This window comes from Bufo gargarizans, chromosome 7, assembly GCF_014858855.1.
Source record: "Bufo gargarizans isolate SCDJY-AF-19 chromosome 7, ASM1485885v1, whole genome shotgun sequence".
Taxonomy (NCBI): Eukaryota; Metazoa; Chordata; class Amphibia; order Anura; family Bufonidae; genus Bufo; species Bufo gargarizans.
This window is the reverse complement of record NC_058086.1, coordinates 26,643,843-26,667,903: the sequence shown is the minus strand read 5'-3', so window position 1 is coordinate 26,667,903 and position 24,061 is coordinate 26,643,843. Positions and strand designations below refer to the sequence as shown.

The window sequence follows — 24,061 nt, the reverse complement described above, 5'->3', positions numbered from 1 at the left end:
CCCCAATCTGTATCGCTCATGTGACAGCTCGTGTCTTCTAATGTGGCTCTGCTTCCGTAGGGTTCCGTTCCGTGCTTCCGTTCCGGATGTCCGGATTTGCGGACCCATTGAAGTGAAAGTGTCCGCATCCGTGAAGCGGAATGCACACGGAACGGTGCCCGTGTATTGCGCATCCGCAATACGGCTACGGAGCGCACACATTCGTGTGCAATAAGCCTTATGCCTTAGGGCTCATGCACACAAATTTATTTTCTTTCCGTTTTCATTCAGGGTTTTTTGGCGGACCGTATGCGTAACCATTCATTTCAATGTGTCCGCAAAAAAAAAAAAAACGGTTACTCCGTGTGCATTCCGTTTCTGTATGTCCGTTCCGCAAAAAAAATAGAACATGTCCTATTATTGTCCGCATTACCGACCAGCTATTCCGTTCCGCAAAATACGGAATGCACACGGAAGTCACCAGTCTTTTTTGCGGACCGCAAAATACATACGGTTGTGTGCATGAGCCCTTATTCACACAGTCAGTGGGGTCTGTTTTTGGCCATAAAATTAGACTGGCGTATTTTATTTGGCTGTCTTTCTTTTGCCAAGTATTTATTAAAAGTTGCACATTCGTTGATGAATTAGACGAGGCGGCACATTTACTAAGACCGGCTTTTTACGCCGATCCTAGTTTCCACCTTGCGAAAAAGCCTTAGACTCGTCTAATTAGGTGCGCCTTGTCATAAATTAGGTGCATCTGTTGCAGTCCTTGCGCCTGGCGTAAAAAACTGACGTAAATGTTAGTAAATCTGCGCAGACATTTGGAAACGAATGGGTCAGGGTTCCGTCCAGGTGCTATGTGTTCGCTACACGCCTCGAGTCCGGATGGAAAACTCGCTCAGAGCCCTAAAATTCTCAGGCTGCTGAAGGAGTGCAGTCTCCTCATTACTGGCAGCAATCAGCAGCGATTGTTTTACATCTGTTATATGATTAATCGGGATTTACACCCTCAAGACATTCACCCATGGGGAGGGAGGTGTAAAGTGCTGACTGCTCCTTGAAGCCGCAGGTTCAGATCCACTTGTGTTTTATGAATCATCCATTAGATCGGAGTCATCTGCACCCGATCAAAGTCCCTGTAGGAGAAAAGCAAGGCCTGCGACATAAACAGGTCCTTTATCTGCCTGCTGAGATCTTTAGGACCGCACAGGTTCCCGCTGTAAGTAGGACTGTGATGCTTGCAATCTATAGGATATCATGTCTGAACCATCAGGGTTCTGTACAGCGTAAGGATCTGTAACACATACTGTGCCTCCAGATTCAGATGGAATCATAGTATCCTCCATTGTATGCTGACTATGAAGTGTACGCTCTTTGTGTGCCACCATGACATTGCTGTGTGCATGATCCCTTATATGCTGGAAATGGCGTGGTCTTCCACTGTACCCGTCAGTCTCACAGACAATGGGACGCATTTACTAAAGTGTTTGCGTCTGTTTTTAGTCTAAAAAATGTTGTTGTTTTTTTTATTTATTTTTTTAGTTTGCATTTACTACTAAGAATGCATCTATTTTGTTTTTTAGACAGTCTTGCCCTGTTCGCCTTTTTATTTAATTATTTTTTTATTTTATTTTTTATTTTATTTTTACTAATTCAGAATTAGTGTTGAGCGAACTTGTGTTTTAAGTTCGGCGTCTAAAGTTCGGGTAATCGAAGTATCCCGTTATGGATTCTAAATTCCGTTATGGTCTGTGGTAGCGGAATCCATAACGGGATACTTTGATAACCCGAACTTAAAACACAAGTTTGCTCAACACTATTCCGAATCAGAAGTATTCTAACTTTTGCAACTTTTTTTCTTTTTTCCGACCTATTTATTTATTTATTTATTTATTTTTGCACCTGAATTTGTTGCAAAAGCAGCATAGTTTCTAAGCCACCCCAGGACTGTCGTACTTTCCTTCATCTGTTTTTAGTAGTGAAGCGCGACTTTTCTTGTATTAAAAGCCGCATTTTAAGGGAGACGTGCGACTTTTCTCACGAGCAAACAAATTAGACTGTTCTAAGTGACTATGAACCTGTCAAAGTGAAAAACAAGCACCAGAGGTCAGACTAACGGCTCATGCACGCGACCATTGTTTGGATCCGCATCATTCACTTCAGTGGGGCCGCAAAAGATGCAGACAGCACTCCGATGCTCCATTCTGTGGCCCTGCAAAAAAAGAAAATAGAACATGTCCTATTCTTGTCTGGTTTTTGTCCGTATTATGGGCGGCCCGTACCGTTCTGTAAATTATGGAAAGCACACGGCCGGCATCTGTATTTTGCGGACCGCAAAACATAGCGCGCCCGTGTGTATGGCAATACAAAGAGTCTAATTCCAACAGCTGTGAGACTTTTAAAAAATACTCGTCAAAAGAAAGACAGAAGAACTAAATATTTTAAATTTTATGGCAAAAAACAGGCGAGCTTGATAAAAGACCCCCAATGGGGCTTATTTACAAAGACCGGCTTTTACTCCCATTTTGTGCTGGCTTTTCTGGCAGAAGATGTGCCTAATTTATGATGAGGCCTGCGCCTAACCGGGCACCGCTTCGGCAGTCTAGCAGATAAAATAGCCCCCTTTTTCCAGGCATAAAGGTCGGTAAATGTTTCGCCGCCACCACACCCTCGACACTCCTGTGTACGGAACACAGTGCAAAAACGCCTATGCACCAAAATATTTTTGCACGGGGGTTCAAAAAGTAGCAAAAAGGAGGTCTTAAAAATATTAATGAATGACCTCCCCCAATGCATGACCAGCACTTCATTCAAACTTGATCAGTGGGAAGGGGTGACAGCCATTGGGCTCTTGGCCATCAGACCTTTATCACCTATTCTGGTCATAGGGTACGACCAAATGGCGCGGTTGCAATGCAGCCGCGCTGCGGTTGTACGGGCTGCAGGTGCCTCCAAGCTATTGAGACTGCACTGTTCAGTGGTTCTGTATTGTTAATGGCCGCTCAGTATTGAAGATCATACCCTTACATTTCCATTGTGGTACAACCCCCCTTTAAAGGGTGTATACACTTTTGCAATATTTTGTGATGCTCCAGTGCAGAGACAAAAAAATTTAAAATGTGAAAATAATCTTGATTTAAAAAAATATATTCTCTACCGCTCCAGCTGTTGCAAAACTACAACTCCCAGCATGCCCTAATAGCTGTCCGCTGGGAGTTGTAGTTTTGCAACAGCCACAAGTTTGGCATCCCTGCTGTACTGTTTTGTGTATACAACTCTTATGCAGACCTATGTGTCTCCATGGTGAGGTCTCGCTCTATTATGTTTTCTGGTATTCTTTAAGATTTTTATAGTCCCTTGCTCCCCAAAGAAAAATGGGCCATCCTCCCAGTCCAGGTGATCCATGGAAGAACCCCATCTTTAACGAAGCTGAACTGGAAGAAATAGCCCCAAGGTATCAAGATTCCAGATTTCATCTATTAGATGGAGTGAGAAGTAAGTTTAGGTGAGTCAAAAAATGACTATGCTGGAGAGACTTGCTAGGGTGTAACGATAAAATCACAATAACTCTGGTCGCCACTAGGTGGCGCTAACTACATCTCATTTATTGATTAAAGGGGTTATCTGTACTATAAAAATTAGTGACAATGGGCTCATAGGGGCTTGAAAATGTAAAATAACAGATACTTGCCCTCACTGACCCCCATTGCTTTTGATTTTCTTTGCCTGCCATTTCCTTTGTAACTGAGTCGAAGCAGGAAGTAGAGAACTGCAAAGACTGGATCAGATTCGTAATGTCAGTGACAGGGGATCGTGAGAGTGAGTAACCATTCTTTTACATTTTTAAGCCCCTCTTGGCACGCTGCCATTAGTTTTATTTTTATTTTTTTTGTGCGCTGAAACATCCCTTTCAATGCAATAATACAGCATGCAGTAAGTTCCAAAGCTCCCCCTAGTGGTGGCTGCAGGCAGCTATAATGTAATTATTTATCTCCATCAGCGCAGGGGATTTGGAGCTCTGTGTAGAAGAACACAACTCTGTCCGGGGTAGATATTAACCCCTTAAGCCACCATGAAGTACCTGTATGTCATGGACTGCAGTGCATTAAGCCACCATGATGTACAGGTCAGTCATGGCTGCAAACTGTCACCATGTCCCTGTACATGGTGACAGTGCTGATATTGCGGCTGTTACACACAGCCAGGAATCTCCGCTAACCGGCCTGGGACCAATGAGGGCGGCCCAGAGCTGGTAACACTCTGACTAGTCTGTACACGCACGCGCAGCCCTCATGTCCCTGAACGGGCCCCCCCCTATTTCAGGTTGGGCAGTGGCATGTCCATTGCGTACCCCCCCACCCGCAATCATATTCAGGATGGCCGAGTTGTGGTAGCGGCAAGTGTCAGCTGTAACAGCTGACACTCTGCTGCAATGGCCGACATCGGTGTCGGTACCGATGGCGGCCGTTTAACCCCTTTCATGCCGTGTGCCGTGGTAGCGTCCTAATGGTTACCAAGGCAACCGGACGCCTTACACAGGCATTTAGGCTTGCCATGGTATCTAAGCCTGACAAGTCCTGCCGGAGGCAGTATCCTAAAGAGGCTCAGTGAAAGGCCTCTTGCACACGACCGTATGGCTTTTTCAGTATTTTGCAGTCCGCAAAAAAACGGATCCGCGCACAAAATACGGATGGCGTCCGCGTGCATTCCGTTTATTGCGGAACGGTTAGGAAATGAATCCGTCGCAGAATGTCGGACCCATTTACTAAGCACGGTGACACTTTTAGCATTGGGCCTGTGGTCATTCTGTCCATTGGTATCTATGCTAATGAGTGCAGAGTGAATTCTTCCATGACAACTACAGATGCGCATATTAATCAGAGAAGTATAAATCCGCATATTAATATAGAATGGCCTTGTATTCCAGATGTTCTGGGACAATTGCAAAATCTCTGCTCCTGAAATTCATCCCGATCCTGTACTGGCTGCCGCGTTATCCAGTCAAAGAATGGCTTCTCGGGGACATCGTTTCTGGGCTGAGTGTCGGAATCATTCAGCTCCCACAAGGTAAAACGTAAACCAGGGATTGGGTATTGAAACGGAGCTGTTGCCCGTAGCAACTAAGCAGCGTCCAGCTGTTAATTTTGCAGATGGCAGAGCATCGCTTCTTTGCTCACCAGGGGGTGATTCTGCTCTCTAGCGACAAGGGGAGTCATTTTTTCAATAACTTTATTTAGACATACTTAGAATACTGCCATTTCTTCTGGGAATACACGCCCCTTTCACAAACCCCACCCCCTTATAATGTAGGCCCTGTGTGTGATAGACAGTAGAGCTCTGCCTAATGATGCCAAACAAGGTTGGAGCTGGAGGTGCCAGGAGGTTTCTGTGGTACAAATACAGGCCCCCAGATCACACCCTCTATATAAATGCAGGCCCCCAGACCACACCCTCTATATAAATACAGGCCCCCAGATCACACCCTCTATATAAATACAGGCCCCCAGATCACACCCTCTATATAAATGCAGGCCCCCAGACCACACCCTCTATATAAATGCAGGCCCCCAGACCACACCCTCTATATAAATGCAGGCCCCCAGACCACACCCTCTATATAAATGCAGGCCCCCAGACCACACTCTCAGTCCGTGTCAGACTGGGGTACTTAGGGCCCACCAGTGTAACTGATTCTGGGGGCCCACCTGTCACGGATGTTTCCGCAACAGGTGGCAGGAGATCCGTGAGACTGGCAACACGTGGTTTGATCCGACAGATTTTCCTAGTTGCTTCTCCCACTATGCTATGTGGTTTATAGCTTCAGTTTCAGTTGTGAATTGCTAATGTGTGGATCTCGGCGGAGTTCCTGGTGCTTCCATAGCCTCTTTGAAGTTAAGTCTTTCCTTTCCCTTTTTGTGTTTTGTTTGGGTTCTGTGTGTTGCATTTCCCTATTATTTGTATTAGGCCTGAAGGAGACTCCTGCTCGTCCTTCCCTTTTGGAGGAACAGGTAGTCTCTGTTATCAGGAGAGCAAGTGCCATGGTTGTGTGTCATGAACTGTGCAGAGATCCTATCGTCTCTTCCCCTATGAGGAATGAGGGCTGTAACTGTGTCCCCCATCCCCTGCGGAGACTCTGCAACAACAGATTAACAGCTGTACTTAAGGTTGTTTACCTGTAAAGCCTAAGGGTACTTTCACACTAGCGGCAGGACGCATCCGACAGGCTGTTCACTCTGTCGGATCCGTCCTGCCGCTATTTCGCCGTGCCGCTGGACTGCCACTCCGTCCCCATTGACTATAACGGTGACGGGGCGGAGCTCCGGCGCAGCACGGCGAGAGGCCGCCGGACTAAAGTCAGACATGCAGTACTTTTAGTCCGGCAGCCTTTCGCCGTGCTGCGACGGAGCTCTGCCCCATCCCCATTATAGTCAATGGAGATGGAGCGGCGGCACGGCGAAATAGCGGCAGGACGGATCCGACAGGGTGAACAGCCTGTCGAATCCGTCCTGCCGCTAGTGTGAAAGTAGCCTTATAAGGGCAATGGAATGTGATAATGCCATGAGAGACGGGGGATTCGAAACTGTTGTTATCCCTCACATCTTGGGGAGGGGGATATGAAAACTGTTTTTACCTCAATAAATCAGTTTATGTTCTAAATTCACATGAACCAGAGGTGTGTGGTGTCTTCTCTGAGGAAAAGGGGACATTAGGATCGCATGGTTCTGGATGTCCGAATGGCATTATCTTGGGACCGTACGGAGCTACTCATTTGGGTTATAAGGGGCCCGTTACAGTCTTGTCCCTGCCATTAGTACCAGTCCTATAGGGCATATAGGTATTCCTGCGTATGAACTCGCCTACCTCTGGGGTCTGTTCATACTGGTAGTCAGTCAGGATTTTGGTTAGGGTTTTACTAGGAGGTGTCCATCTTCCTTCCCTAGTTGTTCTCAGGCCTGATTCCCTGTTTCCCCCTTCCCTCCTATGCTCGGTGTGGTGTTTCCCTCCCACAACGAAGCGTAACATTATAAACCGCCAAAACCGTAATTTTTTGTTTGTGTGCAGCCATGGACCCTATTGCTGCACTGGCAGGTCAGCTGCAAGGGCTATCTTTGGAGGTAGCTGACCTCCGCATGACCGTCTCGCAGATGCAGAGACCACAGGCTGCTGGTCCTAGTGGTGGTGGTGGTGGTGGTTACCAGGCCTGTCTTGAACCTAAAGTTGCCCTCCCAGACAGATTCTCTGGGGGACGTGATAATTTCATTTTGTTTAGGGAGGCGTGCAAACTGTGTTTTAGGCCATGTCCACACTCATCTGGGGATGAGAAACAGCGAGTCGGTGTTGTTATTTCCTTGGTTAAGGGGGATGCGCAGTCATAGGATTTTTCTCTGCCGACCGGATCGCAGTCTCTCCAGTCGGTAGATGAATTTTTCGAAGCTTTAGGTCTTATCTATGATGATCTGGATCGGACCTCCTGTGGCAGGCGCAGCACTATGACGTGCCTTTTGTGCTGTGGCATTAGAAGAATTTTGATATCTCTGACTTTTAGCCTAACCAGACTGTCTATTACTCTGTAATTCCTCTTGTGCCGTTCTATGGAAACAGTAGGTTTAAAGAGCACACCAAATGCTTGAAATAACTTCTTTATTAACTTCAACTTTTCTTCATATATAACACTGCCGCCTCCGCAGCAGATAGTCCCATGTACATAACACGTGTTGCATAAAGATTCATAAAATGGCGGTATGCATAAGATGGTGGTTCCACTGTTCAATCTTGTCATTCAACATAAAATGGATATATTTCTCTCTTCAGTATCTGTACTCTCACTTTAGGTTATTTTAGCACTTTATGATCTCTGAGAGGTATATCTGAGGTCTAACTAATAGTTCACTTGCTGAATTTGGTCGCAATTTGCAGTATGCAGTTAGCAGTAACTATTTGCAGATTGGTTGCGTATGATCTGGTATGATTGTATGCAATTTGGATTGCAATATGGAATTTGGACTGTGAAATTTGTAGTTTGCAATTGGTGGAACTGTAAGTAAACACACATAACTGGTTCAGTACACAGTTCTAATCACTATATTAACAGTAAGAACATTATATACCCGTTTTTAAATACCTATTTTGGCCTCTCTGCTTCCATAAAACACAGCTCTTAGAAGAGTGTGTGTCTGTTCAGCTCCTCTCTCTGGTGAATATTGAGTCCAGCAGCTCCTGCTAGGGGAATTTTCCACACAAGCTGTGTGTGAGACTGACTGTGATTGGTCAAAACTACTGGGCTGTGTGAGGCTAGATAGGATTGGTCAAGACTCCTGCTTAGCAACAACAGTTTAAGGCCTCATGCACATGAACGTTCAATTTTTTGCGGTCTGCAAAAAAACGGAAGCCGCCCGTGTGCCTTCTGCAATTTGCGGAAAGGGCGGCCCATTGTAGAAATGCCTATTCTTGTCCGCAAAACGGACAAGAATAGGACATGTTAAATTTTTTTTGCAGGGCCACGGAACGGAGCAACGGATGCGGACAGCACACGGAGTGCTGTCCGCATCTTTTGCGGGCCCCATTGAAGTCAATGGGTCCGCATCCGAGCCGCAAAAACAGTCGTGTGCATGAGGCCTAATGCTATGCTTTCTGTTGTGTCTGCTGTGTCATTGAGCTTACCTTACATAATAAATTAAAGGCACATTATCTTTTTCTGCTTCTGTGGACACAAAATATAACTATTACATGACATCCAAACATGAAGTCACTGTAAATAACTCTGCTTTTGTCTTTAACACACATAGGAATTGTAATAAGGTTATTGGCAGGTCTAGCTGTATAAACATATAAGCTATATTAGCAACCTAGGACAGGTCTTGGCTGGCCAGCTACACCTCTCTAGCCGAAACCAAGCTCCGCTGCCTTCGTTAGGGTGATCTTTCCGCTGAGATTTATTGCTCTGAGTTTAGGATTTGGGCAACGGATATGGAGTGGAACGATCCTGCCCTCCGTAGCCGGTTTTGTCAAGGGTTATTGGAGCGGCTGAAGGACGCCTTGGCCTTTCATGAAACTCCAGTGTCTCCGGAGGCTGCTATGTCTCTGGCTATACGCATTGATAGACGCCTGAGAGAGAGATCTAGGGGCCCCCACTTTCAGGACGTACTATCACATGATGTATCGTCCTCCTCTGATACTTTGGGTGAAGCTACTCCTGGGTTTATGTCTGGGGACGAACCCATGCAATTAGGGGGAGCTACTCCTGGAAGGGAGTGTGTTTTTTTTTTTCTGCGGACAAAAGGGACACTTTGTCAGTTTAACAAAGACAGCAAGTTACACAGTAAACCGTCAAGTTCCACAAGAATTCCGTCAGAGAATTCCTCCCATAGAGAAATGTGTTTTTGCTGTACACGAGGTGCAGTTTTTGGGCTACCTGCTGTCATCTTCAGGTTTTCGAATGGATCCAGAGAAAGTTCGTGCTGTATTGGACTGGGATCAACCTGAAAATCTGAAGGCTCTTATGCAGTTTTTGGGGTTCACCAACTATTACCGAAAATGTATTCAGAATTATTCGACAATAATAAAACCCATAACTGACATGACTAAGAAAGGGACAGATGTCTCAGTGTGGTCTGATTCGGCGTTGTGAGCCTTTTCTGCGAATAAGGAGTGCTTCTCTTCTGCCCCTATATTGGTGCTGCCGGATGTATCACAACCTTCCAATGTGGAAGTGGACACGTCCCAGGTGGGGGTAGGAACAGTTTTATCGCAGGGTCTGTCACCTGGTAAATGGCGTCCATGCGCATTTTTCTCTAAAAATCTCTTCCGCAGAGAGAAATTATGATGTGGGTAACAGAGAGTTACTGGCCATTAAGTTGGCTTTTGAGGAATGGCGTCATTGGTTGGAAGAGGCGATTCATCCGATCACTGTGTTCACGGATCACAAAAACCTGGCTTACCTGGAGTCACATTATGAATTGTGTCAGAAGGTGTTTGAGGAACATCACTGTACGGTTCTTACGGGACACCCTGGGAGTAGATCTACTGCCGACCTCATCTCTCATAGATTCTGGTGGCCGGGGTTGCGTAAGTGTGTTGAGGACTGTAGTACCTGTGCACATGCTAAGGTGACACATGCTTGGCCTTCCGGATCTCTACTTCCGTTGCCCATCCTGTCCAGACCATGGATTCACTTATCCTTGGATTTTATCACTGATCTACCTAATTCTTCAGGAAAGACAGTTATTCTGGTGGTAGTTGATCGCTTTAGTAAAATGGTGCACTTTATAGCATTGCTGGGCCTACCTAATGCTAAAAAGCTTGCACAAGTATTTGCACAAAATTGTGAAACTCCATGGCATTCCCTCTGACGTGGTCTCAGATCGTGGGACTCAGTTTGTTTCCAGATTCTGGAAGGCGTTCTGTACTCGACTGGGGGTACAACTGTCTTTTTCTTCTACTTTTCATTCCCAGTCGAACGGACAGATGGAGCGCACTAATCAGTCTGGAGACTTACTTGAGATGTTTAGTCTCTGAGAACCAGGAGGAGTGGTCTTCGTTTCTGGCAAACTCTGCCAAATACAAAAGCAATCGTAGGCAGGAGTCCACTGTTAAGTCGATGTTTTTTGTGGCATATGGGTTTCACCCGCAGTTTGGTACATTTTTTGGGTCTGAATCTGATACTTCTGGTATTCCTGAGGAGGAAAGTTTTTTTGTCATCATTATCATCCCTATGGTGGAAAATTGTCATGGAACCATGAACTAGACGTGCAACAGAGATAAGTGGAAATAGAAGGCTTTATTGAAAAGCAAGCTGTAAGCAAAAGTCCAAACGGATGGCTAACCCGAAGCAGGGTCTTGCGTAGACAGAGGTCAGGAACCAGAAGGGTAGTCAGACAAAGCCTGGATCAGGAACCAGCAGGGTAGTCAGACGAAGCCAGGATCAGGAACCAGCAGGGTAGTCAGACGAAGCCAGGATCAGGAACCAACGGGGTAGTCAGACGAGGCCAGGATCAGGAACCAGAAGCAGCAGCAGTCTTAGAAGCATGTGAACACAGGAGGACCAAGCAAGGAACTGAAGCCACAGACCTCCTATATATATGAGCTAGGCATCCAGCTCCTCCCAGTGGGAAGGAGAAGCCGCAGGGTGGGAGGCTACAAGAAACCCAGAAACCAAGATGGCCGCCAGCACATGTCAAACGAAGGAGAACAGTGAGAAGGTAAGACCATGACAGTACCTCCCCCTCAAGGGCCCCTCCTCCGCGGAGTAAGGAACGGTTTCTGAGGGAAGCGTGCGTGGAAGGCTCGGAGCAAAGCAGGAGCATGGACATCTGCGGAGGGAACCCAGGAACGCTCCTCTGGACCATAACCACGCCAATGGACCAAAAACTGCAACCGACCGCGGACCAGGCGTGAGTCCAGGATATTGCTCACTTCATATTCCTCACGATTGCCCACTTGGACCGGACGGGGCCGAGGAACCGAGGAAGTGAAACGATTACACACCAATGGCTTCAACAGGGAGACATGAAACACGTTGGAGATCCGCATGCCAGGAGGAAGCGCAAGGGCATAGGCTACCGGGTTTACCCTGCGAAGCACTCGCAAGGGACCAACAAAGCGAGGCGCCAGCTTGGGAGTGGGCACTCGAAGGTTGAGGTTGCGGGTGGACAACCATACACGGTCTCCGACCTGGTAGGAAGGAGCGGGCGCTCGTCTGCGATCAGCCTGGAGTTTCTGGCGCTGCGCAGAGACCTCAAGGGACCTCTGGATCTGTACCCAAGAAGCACGTAGGACGGAAAGGTGATCCTCCACAGCCGGAATATCCTGGGGAGAGAATACCTCCGGTAACACGGCAGGTTGGAACCCATAATTGGCCATGAAGGGAGACGTCCCAGAGGAAGAGTTCACCGCCGTGTTCCTGGCAAACTCAGCCCAAGGCAGGAGGTCAACCCAATTGTCTTGGTGATCGGAGACATAGCAACGAAGGAATTGCTCCAAGGCCTGATTGGATCGTTCTGCGGCCCCATTGGACTGAGGGTGGTAGGCCGAGGAGAAAGAGAGATGAATCCCCAACTGGGAGCAAAAGGCGCGCCAGAACCTGGACACAAACTGACTCCCCCGATCCGACACAATCTCCTTGGGCAAACCGTGCAACCGGAAGACCTCCCTGGCGAAAATCGTGGCCAACTCTTGTGCAGAGGGTAACTTCTTGAGAGGAACACAGTGGCACATTTTGGAAAACCGATCCACAATCATGAGAATGACCGTATGGCCTCGGGATGCAGGGAGGTCCACAATGAAATCCATCCCCAGGTATGACCATGGGCGCTCCCCGGTGGCTATGGGTTGCAAAAGGCCCAACGGAAGGTGCCGAGGGGACTTACTCTGGGCACAAACGGAGCATGCCGCTACATATGCGGCAATGTCGGAACGTAGAGAAGGCCACCAGAACAGACGTGAAACAGCCCAGGACAGCTGATTCTTTCCAGGATGCCCCGCGGCCTTGGAGTTATGGTAGGTTCGCAACAACCGAGTGCGCAACTCCTCAGGCACAAAACACCTGCCGTTGGGTCTCCCAGAGGGAGCACCAGATTGAGCCGCCAAAATCTGCTCACCCAGGGGAGAGGTCAGGCTGGTGCGAATGGCGGCCAGGATCTGATTCGGAGGTATGACCGAAGTCGGAATCGACTCCTCCCCGGACAGCTCGGAGTACTGCCGTGATAAGGCATCCGCTCTGATGTTCTTGGAACCGGGTAGGTAGGAGACCACGTAATTAAAACGTGACAAGAACAGAGCCCATCTGGCCTGACGTGGTGTCAATCTCTTGGCCTCAGAAAGGTAGGTCAGATTCTTGTGGTCCGTCAGGATGAGAACCGGAACCACCGAACCCTCAAGCAAGTGCCTCCATTCTTTAAGGGCCTGCACGATGGCCAATAACTCCCTGTCACCAATCTGATAGTTGCACTCCGCGGAAGACAGTTTCCGGGAGTAAAACCCACAGGGAAGCAGAGGACCCTCGGGTGTTCTACGCTGAGACAGGAGGGCGCCTACTCCCGTCTCAGACGCGTCCACCTCGAGGACAAAGGGCAACCCAGGGTTGGGATGCGACAGAATCGGAGCCGACACAAAGGCGGACTTTAGAGCCTCAAAAGCTCGGATGGCCTCGAGCGGCCAGACCTGGAAATTACTGCCCTTCCTGGTCAGATCCGTGAGAGGCTTGGCTAGCATAGAAAAGTCCCTGATGAACTTCCGATAATAATTGGCGAAGCCCAGAAAGCGCTGCAGGGCACGGAGACCACTGGGCTGGGGCCACTGTAAGACAGCCGAAACCTTCTCAGGATCCATGGAGAACCCCTCAGCGGAAATGATGTAACCTAAGAAGGTTACCTGGGATCGGTGAAACTCGCATTTCTCAAGCTTACCGAACAGCCTGTTCTCTCGTAACCGTTGCAACACTCGTCTGACATCCATAATGTGGGCCTCCATGGATTCAGAATATACCAAGATGTCATCCAAATAGACCACCACACACTGCTGCAACAGGTCACGGAAAACATCGTTGATGAATTCCTGGAAGACTGCGGGCGCATTGCACAACCCAAAGGGCATAACCAAGGATTCATAATGACCGGTCCTGGTGTTAAACGCGGTCTTCCACTCATCGCCCGCCTTGATCCTTACCAGGTTATATGCCGCCCTCAGGTCGAGTTTGGTAAAGACCGTGGCCCCTTTGAGGCGATCGAACAGCTCAGAAATCAAGGGTATCGGGTAAGCGTTCTTGATCGTGATGCGATTGAGACCCCTGTAATCGATACAAGGCCTCAACTCACCGCCCTTCTTTTTCACAAAGAAAAATCCAGCCCCTGCCGGGGACGAGGATTTGCGAATGTGTCCGCGTTAAAGCGCCTCCCTCACGTACTCCTCCATGGCCTCATTCTCCGCTACCGACAGTGGGTAGACTTTGCCACGAGGAGGAACGGCACCAGATTGTAACTCTATGGCACAATCGTATGGGCGGTGCGGAGGTAGGGCAACCGCGCGCACCTTATCAAATACATCCCGGTACTCTTCGTATTCAGGAGGCAACAGAGAGTCCGAGGAAGTACACAGCAACTTGACAGGCCCATGGATGCAACTAGCCCCACACTGCGGTGACCACGAGAGGATCTCGGCCGATCTCCAATCGAAAGTCGGATTATGCTTCTGGAGCCAGGGGTACCCCAAGACCACCGAGTAGTGTGGAGACTAAATCACCTGGAGACAGACCGACTCTCTGTGAACGGCACCAATGGCTATCCCCACTGGAAGGGTCTCATGAGTCACGTGTGGCAGCAGAAGGGGTCTGCCGTCTATCGCCTCAAGAGCCAGTGGGGAACCTCGAGGCTGCAGAGGAATGGAATTGGCGGCAGCGAACACACTATCAATGAACAAACCACCAGCACCAGAGTCCACCAACGCCTGGGTCGTCACCGAGCCCCCGACCCAGGAGAGGACTACAGTGATCAGTGGTTTGTCAACACGGGAAACCGGGGACGAGGAGACTCCACCCAAGATCTGCCCCCGACAGGATCTCAGGTGCGAGCGTTTCCCGGACGGTTCGGACATGCCAACCGAAAATGCCCACCGAGACCACAGTACATGCATCGGCCCTCGCGTCTCCGGAGTACCCTCTCCCCCTCGGACAGGCGAGCAAACCCCAGCTGCATGGGTTCACCCCCAGACAAGTCATCCCCAGGAGGCGTGGGAGGAGAGGGAGGCACGGGTGGGACAGCAAACGTAGGCGCCAATCTGTTAGAAGGCCTCCACAGGCTCTCCTTAAAGGAAGGTCTCTCCCTGAGTCTGGTGTCAATCAAAATCAGGAAAGAAATAAGAGACTCGAGCTCCACTGGTAGGTCCTTAGCTGCAACCTCATCCTTCAAGGCATCCGAGAGACCATGAGAGAAAGCAGCGACCAGAGCCTCATTATTCCAGCCCACCTCTGCTGCCAGGGTACGAAACTCAATGGCGTATTCAGCTACGGATCGTGAACCCTGTCTGATGGACATAAGGAGCTTCGCAGCAGAGGCAGCACAAGTCGGCACATCGAATACCTTCCGAAGAGAAGCAACAAAACCGGAAAACTCGGCAACCACCGGATTGTTGTTCTCCCATAAAGGGCTGGCCCAGGCCAAGGCCTTGTCCGAGAGCAGCGAGATCAAGAAGCCCACCTTTGATCTCTCAGTAGGAAAGGCATGTGGCAGCAACTCGAAATAAATGCCCACCTGGTTAAGGAAACCTCGGCACTGAGTTGGCTCTCCCCCAAAGCGCTGTGGAAGGGGGGCAGAACCGGTCATACCCCGAGACACCGCAGGCGCAGCAACAGGTGTCGGGGTAGACTCTGGCGCAACAACCGGAGCGGCAGTAGGAGCGGGCCCAGGAGCGACAACCGACCCATCGGCAACGGAAGCGAAATGAGCCGTGCGTTCAAGCAGGGTTTGCAACGCCACAGCGAACCGACCCAACAGGTAATCCTGCTGATCAAGTCTGGCAACCAGCGTAGGTAGCGAGGATGGCCCTGTACCGTCAAAATTCATGGCTTGGTCCTAATGTCATGGAACCATGAACTAGACGTGCAACAGAGATAAGTGGAAATAGAAGGCTTTATTGAAAAGCAAGCTGTAAGCAAAAGTCCAAACGGATGGCTAACCCGAAGCAGGGTCTTGCGTAGACAGAGGTCAGGAACCAGAAGGGTAGTCAGACGAAGCCTGGATCAGGAACCAGCAGGGTAGTCAGACGAAGCCAGGATCAGGAACCAGCAGGGTAGTCAGACGAAGCCAGGATCAGGAACCAGCAGGGTAGTCAGACGAAGCCAGGATCAGGAACCAACGGGGTAGTCAGACGAGGCCAGGATCAGGAACCAGAAGCAGCAGCAGTCTTAGAAGCATGTGAACACAGGAGGACCAAGCAAGGAACTGAAGCCACAGACCACCTATATATATGAGCTAGGCATCCAGCTCCTCCCAGTGGGAAGGAGAAGCCGCAGGGTGGGAGGCTACAAGAAACCCAGAAACCAAGATGGCCGCCAGCACATGTCAAACGAAGGAGAACAGTGAGAAGGTAAGACCATGACAAAAATTCAAAATAACTTGAATATGGGCAACAAGTATAAACGTGTGGCTGACAGGAAATGTATGAATCGTCCGGACCGAAGAGTGGGCGATTCTGTGTGGCTGTCCACAAAAAACATTAAGTTGAAGGTACCTTCTTGGAAGTTGGGTCCAAGATTTGTTGTGATCAAGTCATGTAAAACCCCAGTGGCCTCACCTAGCTGCCGGGGGGCTGTGGACCCCGCAGCTGAAGATCCTGAGTCCAGAAGGTCGCTTCTCTGTACTGGCATCTCTGTCCTCTTGCCCTCTGCGATGTGCCTCCAGATGGATCCAGCATCCCAGCAGTATCATTGCTGGATGCGCCTGGTGAGACAGCGTCCCTTGATGGTGAAGAAGCCTGCAGCCTGTGCGCATCTCCCGGCTCCATGCGCACAGCTGCGGCAGGAAGATTACTGTTCCCACGCCGGGCGGCCTCCCCCAGGCTGGGGGGACCCGCCGCTCCTGGTCCTGCATCCCTGTTAGTAGAGGGCGGGGGAGGGTTCCGCCCGCCCGTTGATAGGCCCCGCCGTGCACCAGGATTCCTCCCGCGCCAGGAGGTGCTGGTACCAGGCTCTACACCAGCCTCCCGGCGCGGAGGGTCTCCGGCTCCGCACTCTGCGCCTAGACCTAGGGGCCTCTGGGCTCAGGCGCGCCGGTGGCCGGACCCGCCGCGGCCGTCTAGCTGGTGGCGGTGAGCAGAAGTTACTCACCGCCGCCCCCTGCAGAACGCTGGAAACTTGCTCCTGCAGCCATTCGGGTCCCCGCACGTCTGCCGCCGTTCGCAACTGCTGTATTAAGGTATCGATCGCCTGCATGATGTCGCCTGTCAGTTCTCTGGCAAAATTCCAGGTAACTGACCTCTCCTCGGTAGGATGGAACCTTTGTGCTCTGGAGAAGATGAGGTGTTGTCTGAGAGCTACAGTATGTGGGAGCTTTCTTAGCTGAATCAAAGAATGCAGTCCACATCTCTATCAGTCCCCCCTTAGACCTCATTCTTAGCCTAACGAAAGCATAGCACATCTGTCCCCATGCTTCTAAATCCTCTTAGCCATCTTCAATGACAACCTAGCCTAGTGTATAGACTCCCATGGCACTGGACTTGGCATGGGGAAGTAAGATGTCAGTCCCTATGGTCGATGATCTCCAGGTGGCGTTGTAAGCAGGAGGGGGGACCAACAGAACTGAGTGGACTTTGTGTGGGAAGGCGGGATCCAGGGGGCCCGAGTAAATTCTTGCCCAGGGTCCAATCAATATTAAAGACGGCCCTGTTCCTGCATGACAATGACCCGAAACACACAGCCAGGGCAACCAAGGAGTGGCTCCATAAGAAGAATTTCAAGATCCTGGAGTGGCCTAGCCAGTCTCCCGACCTGAACCCATTCGAAAATCTTTGGAGGGAGCTGAAACTCAATGTAGCCCAGTGACAGCCCTGAAACCTGACAGATCTAGAGGAGATCTGTGTGGAGGAGTGGGCCGAAACCCCTGCTGCAGTGTGTGCGAACCTGGTCAAGAACTGCAGGAGACGTCTGACCTCTGGAACTGCAAACAAAGGCTTCTGGGCCAAATATTAAGTTCTGTTTTTCTATCTATACCGATTTCATGCAATAAAATGCAAATTCATTATTTGAAAATCATACAATGTGATTTTCTGGATATTATTATTATTTTTTTATTTATTTTTTTACATTCTGTCAACAGTTGAAGTGTACCTACGATAAAAATTATAGACCTCTCCATTCTTTGTAGGTGGGAAAACTTGCAAAATCGCCAGTGTATCAAATACTTATTTTCCCCACGGTATATCAATTCAGACCCCAGACCACACCCTCTTTATAAATTCAGACCCCCAGACCACACCCTCTTTATAAATTCAGACCCCCCCAGACCACACCCTCTTTATAAATTCAGACCACACCCTCTTTATAAATTCAGACCCCCAGACCACACCCTCTTTATAAATGCACACCCCGGAGAATTCTGGGAGTTCTTTGCCTCCAACATTCTGGAAGTTGGCAAGTACAGACTATTTTTGTTATTGATGTTCTGCTAATATTTGCCATTGTATCTTTACAGGTTTGGCCTATGCTCTTTTGGCCGGCGTCCCCCCAGTGTTTGGCTTATATTCATCCTTTTATCCTGTAGTGCTATATGTCATATTCGGAACTTCGCGACACATTTCTCCAGGTAAATATGTGACACAGTACGTGTATAATAACACGTGTGTGTATATCTTTAAGTGGGATCATTTTTATTATTTGGGGCTTTGGATATGCGTAAGGAAATATGTATTAGAATATTTATTAATGAGCTTGTACATGAAATGGGAAAGTCCTTTTAGAAGACATCATATCTTCTACCTTAGGAACTTTTGCTGTGATCTCTGTGATGGTGGGAAGTGTGACTGAGTCATTGGCACCATCTGATAACTTCATGATACCGGGAAATGAATCGATGACGGACACTGTTGCCAGAGATGCAGCCAGAGTTCAGGTGGCATCAGCCTTAACATTGTTGGTTGGCATCTTTCAGGTAAGATGTATAGTGGTCTAAGAGTAAGAGTAAGGCACGCTGTGGCCTCATATCTTCTCCATTCCTTTGGATAGTATAAATGAAATATTACTTTAATGTTCTTCAAGAATATAACTACTATAATACTACCCCTATTTACAAGAATATGGGTAGGGCTACATGACTATATGTCGCACCAAAGTCACGCAACATTTTTTTTAATGTTGCAAAAAATCCATCCAAGCTGGATTTTTGTGCGACCGCCGCATCGCAGTCGCAGTACGACACCATTTGCTATCATTAGAAAAAAATGTTGCGCGACATAGGTGCAACATAAATGTCGTGTGATGCACGGTGCAGTACAGCTGTACCCTTTTTATCGCACAACTTATTGTCGCGCAACACATGTCGCTGTGCAGTCCTATCCTAGAATATAACTACTATAATACTACTCCAATGTACAAGAATATAACTATTATAATACTGCTCCTATGTACAAGAATATAACTACTATAATACGCCCCTATGTACAAGATATAACTACTAATATACTGCCTCCTATGTACAAGAATATAACTACTATAATACTGCTCCTATGTAACAAGAATATAACCCAACTTACTATATACTGCTCATATGTACAAGGAATATAACTACTATAATACTGCTCATATGTACACGAATATAACTCCTATAATACTGCCTCCTATGTACAAGAATATAACTCCTATAATACTGCCTCCTATGTACAAGAATATAACCTACTATAAGACTGCCTCCTATGTACAAGAATATACTACTATATACTGCCTCCTATGTACAAGAATAAACTCCTATAATACTGCCTCCTAGGTACAAAGAATATAACTCCTATACTGCCTCCTATGTACAAGAATATAACTCCTATAATACTGCCTCCTATGTACAAGAATATAACTCCTATAATACTGCCTCCTATGTACAAGAATATAACTCCTATAATACTGCCTCCTATGTACAAGAATATAACTACTATAATACTGCCTCCTATGTACAAGAATATAACTCCTATAATACTGCCTCCTATGTACAAGAATATAACTCCTATAATACTGCCTCTATGTACAAGAATATAACTCCTATAATACTGCCTCCTATGTACAAGAATATAACTCCTATAATACTGCCTCCTATGTACAAGAATATAACTACTATAATACTGCCTCCTATGTACAAGAATATAACTCCTATAATACTGCCTCCTATGTACAAGAATATAACTCCTATAATACTGCCTCCTATGTACAAGAATATAACTACTATAATACTGCTCCTATGTACAAGAATATAACTACTATAATACTGCCTCCTATGTACAAGAATATAAACAATATACTGTTTAAATTGTCTTTGCAGATCTTGTTGGGACTGGTGCAGTTCGGCTTCGTGGTAACCTACCTCTCTGAGCCCCTTGTTCGGGGTTACACCAGTGCAGCTGCCGTCCATGTGACTTTGTCTCAGTTAAAAAGCATCCTGGGTGTGGAGATAAGTCAGCGGAGTTACCCTCTGTCTCTGATATATGTAAGCCTAGGATAAGTCCTTCATCTAGTGTATAGGAAATGTTAAAGGGCATCTGTCAGCAGATTTGTCCCTATGACACTGGCTGACCTGTTACATGTGCACTTGGCAGCTGAAGGCACCTGTGTTGGTCCCATGTTCCTATGTGCCCGCAGTGCTGAAAAAAATTATATTTTAATATATGCAAATGATCATCTAGGTGCAATGGGGGTGTTGCCGTTACACCTAGAGGCTCTGCTCTCTCTGCAACTCTACTTTTATTGACAGGGCCAGGTGTGATCACATTTACACTGCCTCGTCCTGTCAATCAAAGTGCAGATGGCGTGGCAGTTGCAGATGCAACGGGTGCCTCCGCCTAGGGCCCTCTATATAAGGTATAGGAATGGCGAGTGGTATAGTGCACCCTAAAATGTCCCTTTTTATGTGTGTCACGGTGCTTCTACCTGGATACAGCTGGACCACAGGCTTTGGCTCTGAAGCAATAAATAGGGGGAATAATTGGAAGAAAAATTTATTCCAGACCTTGTGATGAAGTTGAACAGCAGCTTTACTTGAATAAATGTTCAACGGAATCAGTCTTCAAACTTTATCTTGGTCCCAGCAGGCTATAGCATTACACTTGGTAGGCAAACTCGTCTCTGCTACACTTGTTTCTCTCTGGCTCTGTACTGACAGGCTGACTGTATAACTCAGATTCTTCTGTCGGCTGCACCTTCTCTCTGTAGTCTGACTCTTAAGTTATGCCAGGGAACTATGCTCCTGGCTTCTGAGGCTTTAAGCTTTGGCCTCCATGGCCAGCAGAGCTGAGGGTGCTCTGGCAGGCTTGGGTTGAGCACAGTCCAGCAGAGACATGCCCAGCACACCCTCCCTTGACAGGGGGTAAGCTAGACTGCTCTAGAAACTGGTCCCCACCCTTCCTGCAGGAAGCGGGACTCGCCCACTCCTCCACAGAGGGGGGTTAGAATGGAATGGAAAGTTCCATTCTATGTAACTGTAGCTCTGCCGTGTTTGCTGCCACCTGCTGGTGAACCAGGCACATTACATTTGAACACAACAGTTGCAAACATTAGAAATAGCACAGTGTAGTGGACCTGAAATAAATACACAAGATGACCTATGTTAGCATACACAGATAGAAGCAGGGCGTAGGAGTGGTAATGCCACTCTGGGGCGTTACACAGAAAGAGCAGAGCCTCTAGGTGTAATGGTAACACCCCCGTTGCTCTTAGAGGCTCATTTGCATATATTAAAACATCATTTTTCTCAGCAATGCGGACACGTATGAATATGGGACCAACACAGATGTCTTCAGCTGCCAAGCGCACATGTAACAGGTCAGCCAGTGTCATAGGTACAAAACTGCTGACAGATGCCCTTTAAGCAGTTGTAGCATCTAAGTTGCTTCTTACATTATCCACTGATACTGATATATAAATATTTGTCCGTCTTGCTTCTTTTGAGACACAAACATTACAAGATTGGCAAAATATTTTATTAAAAAAAATAATGTAACACAAAATGACACAAAAAAGTGCTTGAGATTTTTGACTCTTGATGAAATACACTTTGCTACAATAAGACGTGGTAAATATCCCTTCCCCCCCACAGACCTTCATCAGTCTCTGCACCAAAATTCCACAAACCAACATCGCTTCCCTCCTCACTGGAGTCATTGCCATCATCGTCATGTTCGCAGTGAAATTTCTGAATGAGAAATACAATTCAAAGATACGGATGCCGATACCTATAGAGCTGATCACCGTGAGTATATTATCTCTCTATCTCTAATCTCCAATCTCTGATCTCCTCTCCCCCCCCCCGATGCCCAGGGGGGCACCCAGGCCCTCCTTATGGACGCTGTCTAGGTACATAACACCTGATACTCCAAGCATTAATTAATGCTAAGAGAATTAGGTGCATACAGTATGTACCAGGCCAACGGCTGCAGGTGCCCTCCTGAATTTAACTATATCGCCATCCTCTCAGCAGGGGCATCAGTATTTTGTTCTGAACTGTGGTATTTGGTTATGCTGGGGAAGTTCACTACAGTATTGCTACCCCCTTCTGTCAATTTGGTACCCATTTACAACATTAGGCTACTTTTTTTTTTTTTTTTTCTTTCTTCCAGGGCCACTTTCATTTCCATGTCCGCCCCTAGCTGGCATTCCAAGCTTCCAAACAATGCCGTCATCCCAGCATTATACCCACTACACCTGAAGATATAGCTGTGAAACCTGTTTTTACTTTCACTTTCAGCTGCATTCAGTGCCATCCCGATTTCTAATGGATATAATGCTGTGATGTGGTAGTGTTTGTTTACTTGAAATACCAGCTTTCAAACAAGACCAAGATATGAGCAGTTAAAGCAGCCCTATTTTCCTCTTTAGAGCGCTGAAAATAGCCAATCGGTGAGCTTGGCTGTTTTCAGAAGTCCCATTGAAATGAATGGGAAGCACACTGCAACGGCACGGCTATCGCTTCATTTTATTCTATGGGGCTTATGGAAAAAGCTGAACCAGTGCTCTGCTATTTTCGGCAGTCCCATAGAAATGAATGGAGGGTGTCCACGCATTCTCAGTGCGCCCTCCGGCACTTTGCAGGCTCGCCTATCAGACATTGGAGACATATGCTAGCAATATTCCCCCAATGACCAGGATGGGTATACCCCTTTAAGTCTGGTTTGCTTTGGGAGCTGTTTTCCAGCAGAATAAAATAACTTTTTCTGGACATGGAATAAAGACACAAAGAGCAGACGGGTATGTTTGGAATTTGTTTGCAATCTTCTCTGTGGGGCAGTGCTGTTAGATATTATGGTAAAAATGACGTGGCAGGTCCCTTTAAGGAAATTCTGGGGTAACCTGAGTGGAAATCGGCTACGTAGACTGTGTCTCTCACTCTGGAGAGCCTGGCACTATCCTGTAACACACAGTCTACTGATTTCAGCAAGAGATGTGTAACGCTTCCTTTCGCCTGTGGTGGCGATGCAGGGAAACAGAACATTTGCTGTCGGATTCTAGCTGATCGCTCGGGGTCCCAGCAGCAGGACCACTCGTGATCAGCTATGTACACACTGATGCATCTGCAGATCACTGAATATACTTTCTTTTTATCATACATCTATATTATTTGTATTATACATTTTTTTAAAATGTTGATGGAATTGCCCTTTAATTGCTCCAGAAAGTATAATTCCGCTAGTACCTTTACCTCCTATAACCAGCGAGTATGAACTTGTCCTGATGCCGTTATTGTCTCTGTATTCAGCTAATTGTTGCCACTGGGATATCGTATGGTGTGAATCTGAAGAGAGTATATGGTGTGGATATTGTAGGAAACATCCCAACTGGGTGAGTACTGGAAAATGAATAGGAATTTACAATGCTCATCACTATTATATTCCTTGCTTGCTGCTCGGTGAGGAGCTCAGAAATTATACGTAAGTCGGAAACTAAAGGGGGTGATACTTTTCCCCGATCTTGCTCCTCGGCTGCTTTTTAGCTGGACTCCATGAGGGCAGAGCTGTGATCTGTGACTACCGTTCAGCTACTGCATCTACAGTCGTGGCCAAAAGTTTTGAGAATTACATAAATATTGGAAATTGGAAAAGTTGCTGCTTAAGTTTTTATAATAGCAATTTGCATATACTCCCAGAATGTTATGAAGAGTGATCAGATGAATTGCATAGTCCTTCTTTGCCATGAAAATTAACTTTATCCCAAAAAAAACTTTCCACTGCATTTCATTGCTGTCATTAACCACTTTAACCCCGCTAGCTGAAACCCCCTTAATGACCAGAGCACTTTTTACACTTCGGCACTACACTACTTTCACCGTTTATTGCTCGGTCATGCAACTTACCACCCAAATGAATTTTACCTCCTTTTCTTCTCACTAATAGAGCTTTCATT

At 47.4% G+C, this 24,061-nt stretch overlaps 1 protein-coding gene across 2 annotated transcripts in view; it reads left to right on the top strand.

Annotated features, from left to right (window-relative positions):
- Positions 1–24,061, top strand: part of SLC26A6 (solute carrier family 26 member 6) — a 52,744-nt gene that overhangs the window by 7,577 nt on the left and 21,106 nt on the right. Inside the window, exons 1-8 of one of the 2 annotated variants that reach the window (XM_044300526.1) lie at positions 1,111–1,201; positions 3,326–3,487; positions 4,910–5,049; positions 18,162–18,272; positions 18,451–18,617; positions 19,992–20,156; positions 21,762–21,914; positions 23,418–23,500. In XM_044300526.1, coding sequence (XP_044156461.1) covers positions 3,357–3,487; positions 4,910–5,049; positions 18,162–18,272; positions 18,451–18,617; positions 19,992–20,156; positions 21,762–21,914; positions 23,418–23,500 — 950 coding nt within the window. In that variant the 5' untranslated portion in view covers positions 1,111–1,201; positions 3,326–3,356. Of the gene's footprint in view, positions 1–1,110; positions 1,202–3,325; positions 3,488–4,909; positions 5,050–18,161; positions 18,273–18,450; positions 18,618–19,991; positions 20,157–21,761; positions 21,915–23,417; positions 23,501–24,061 lie in introns of those variants that run through there. The other variant, XM_044300527.1, reaches the window with a different exon arrangement.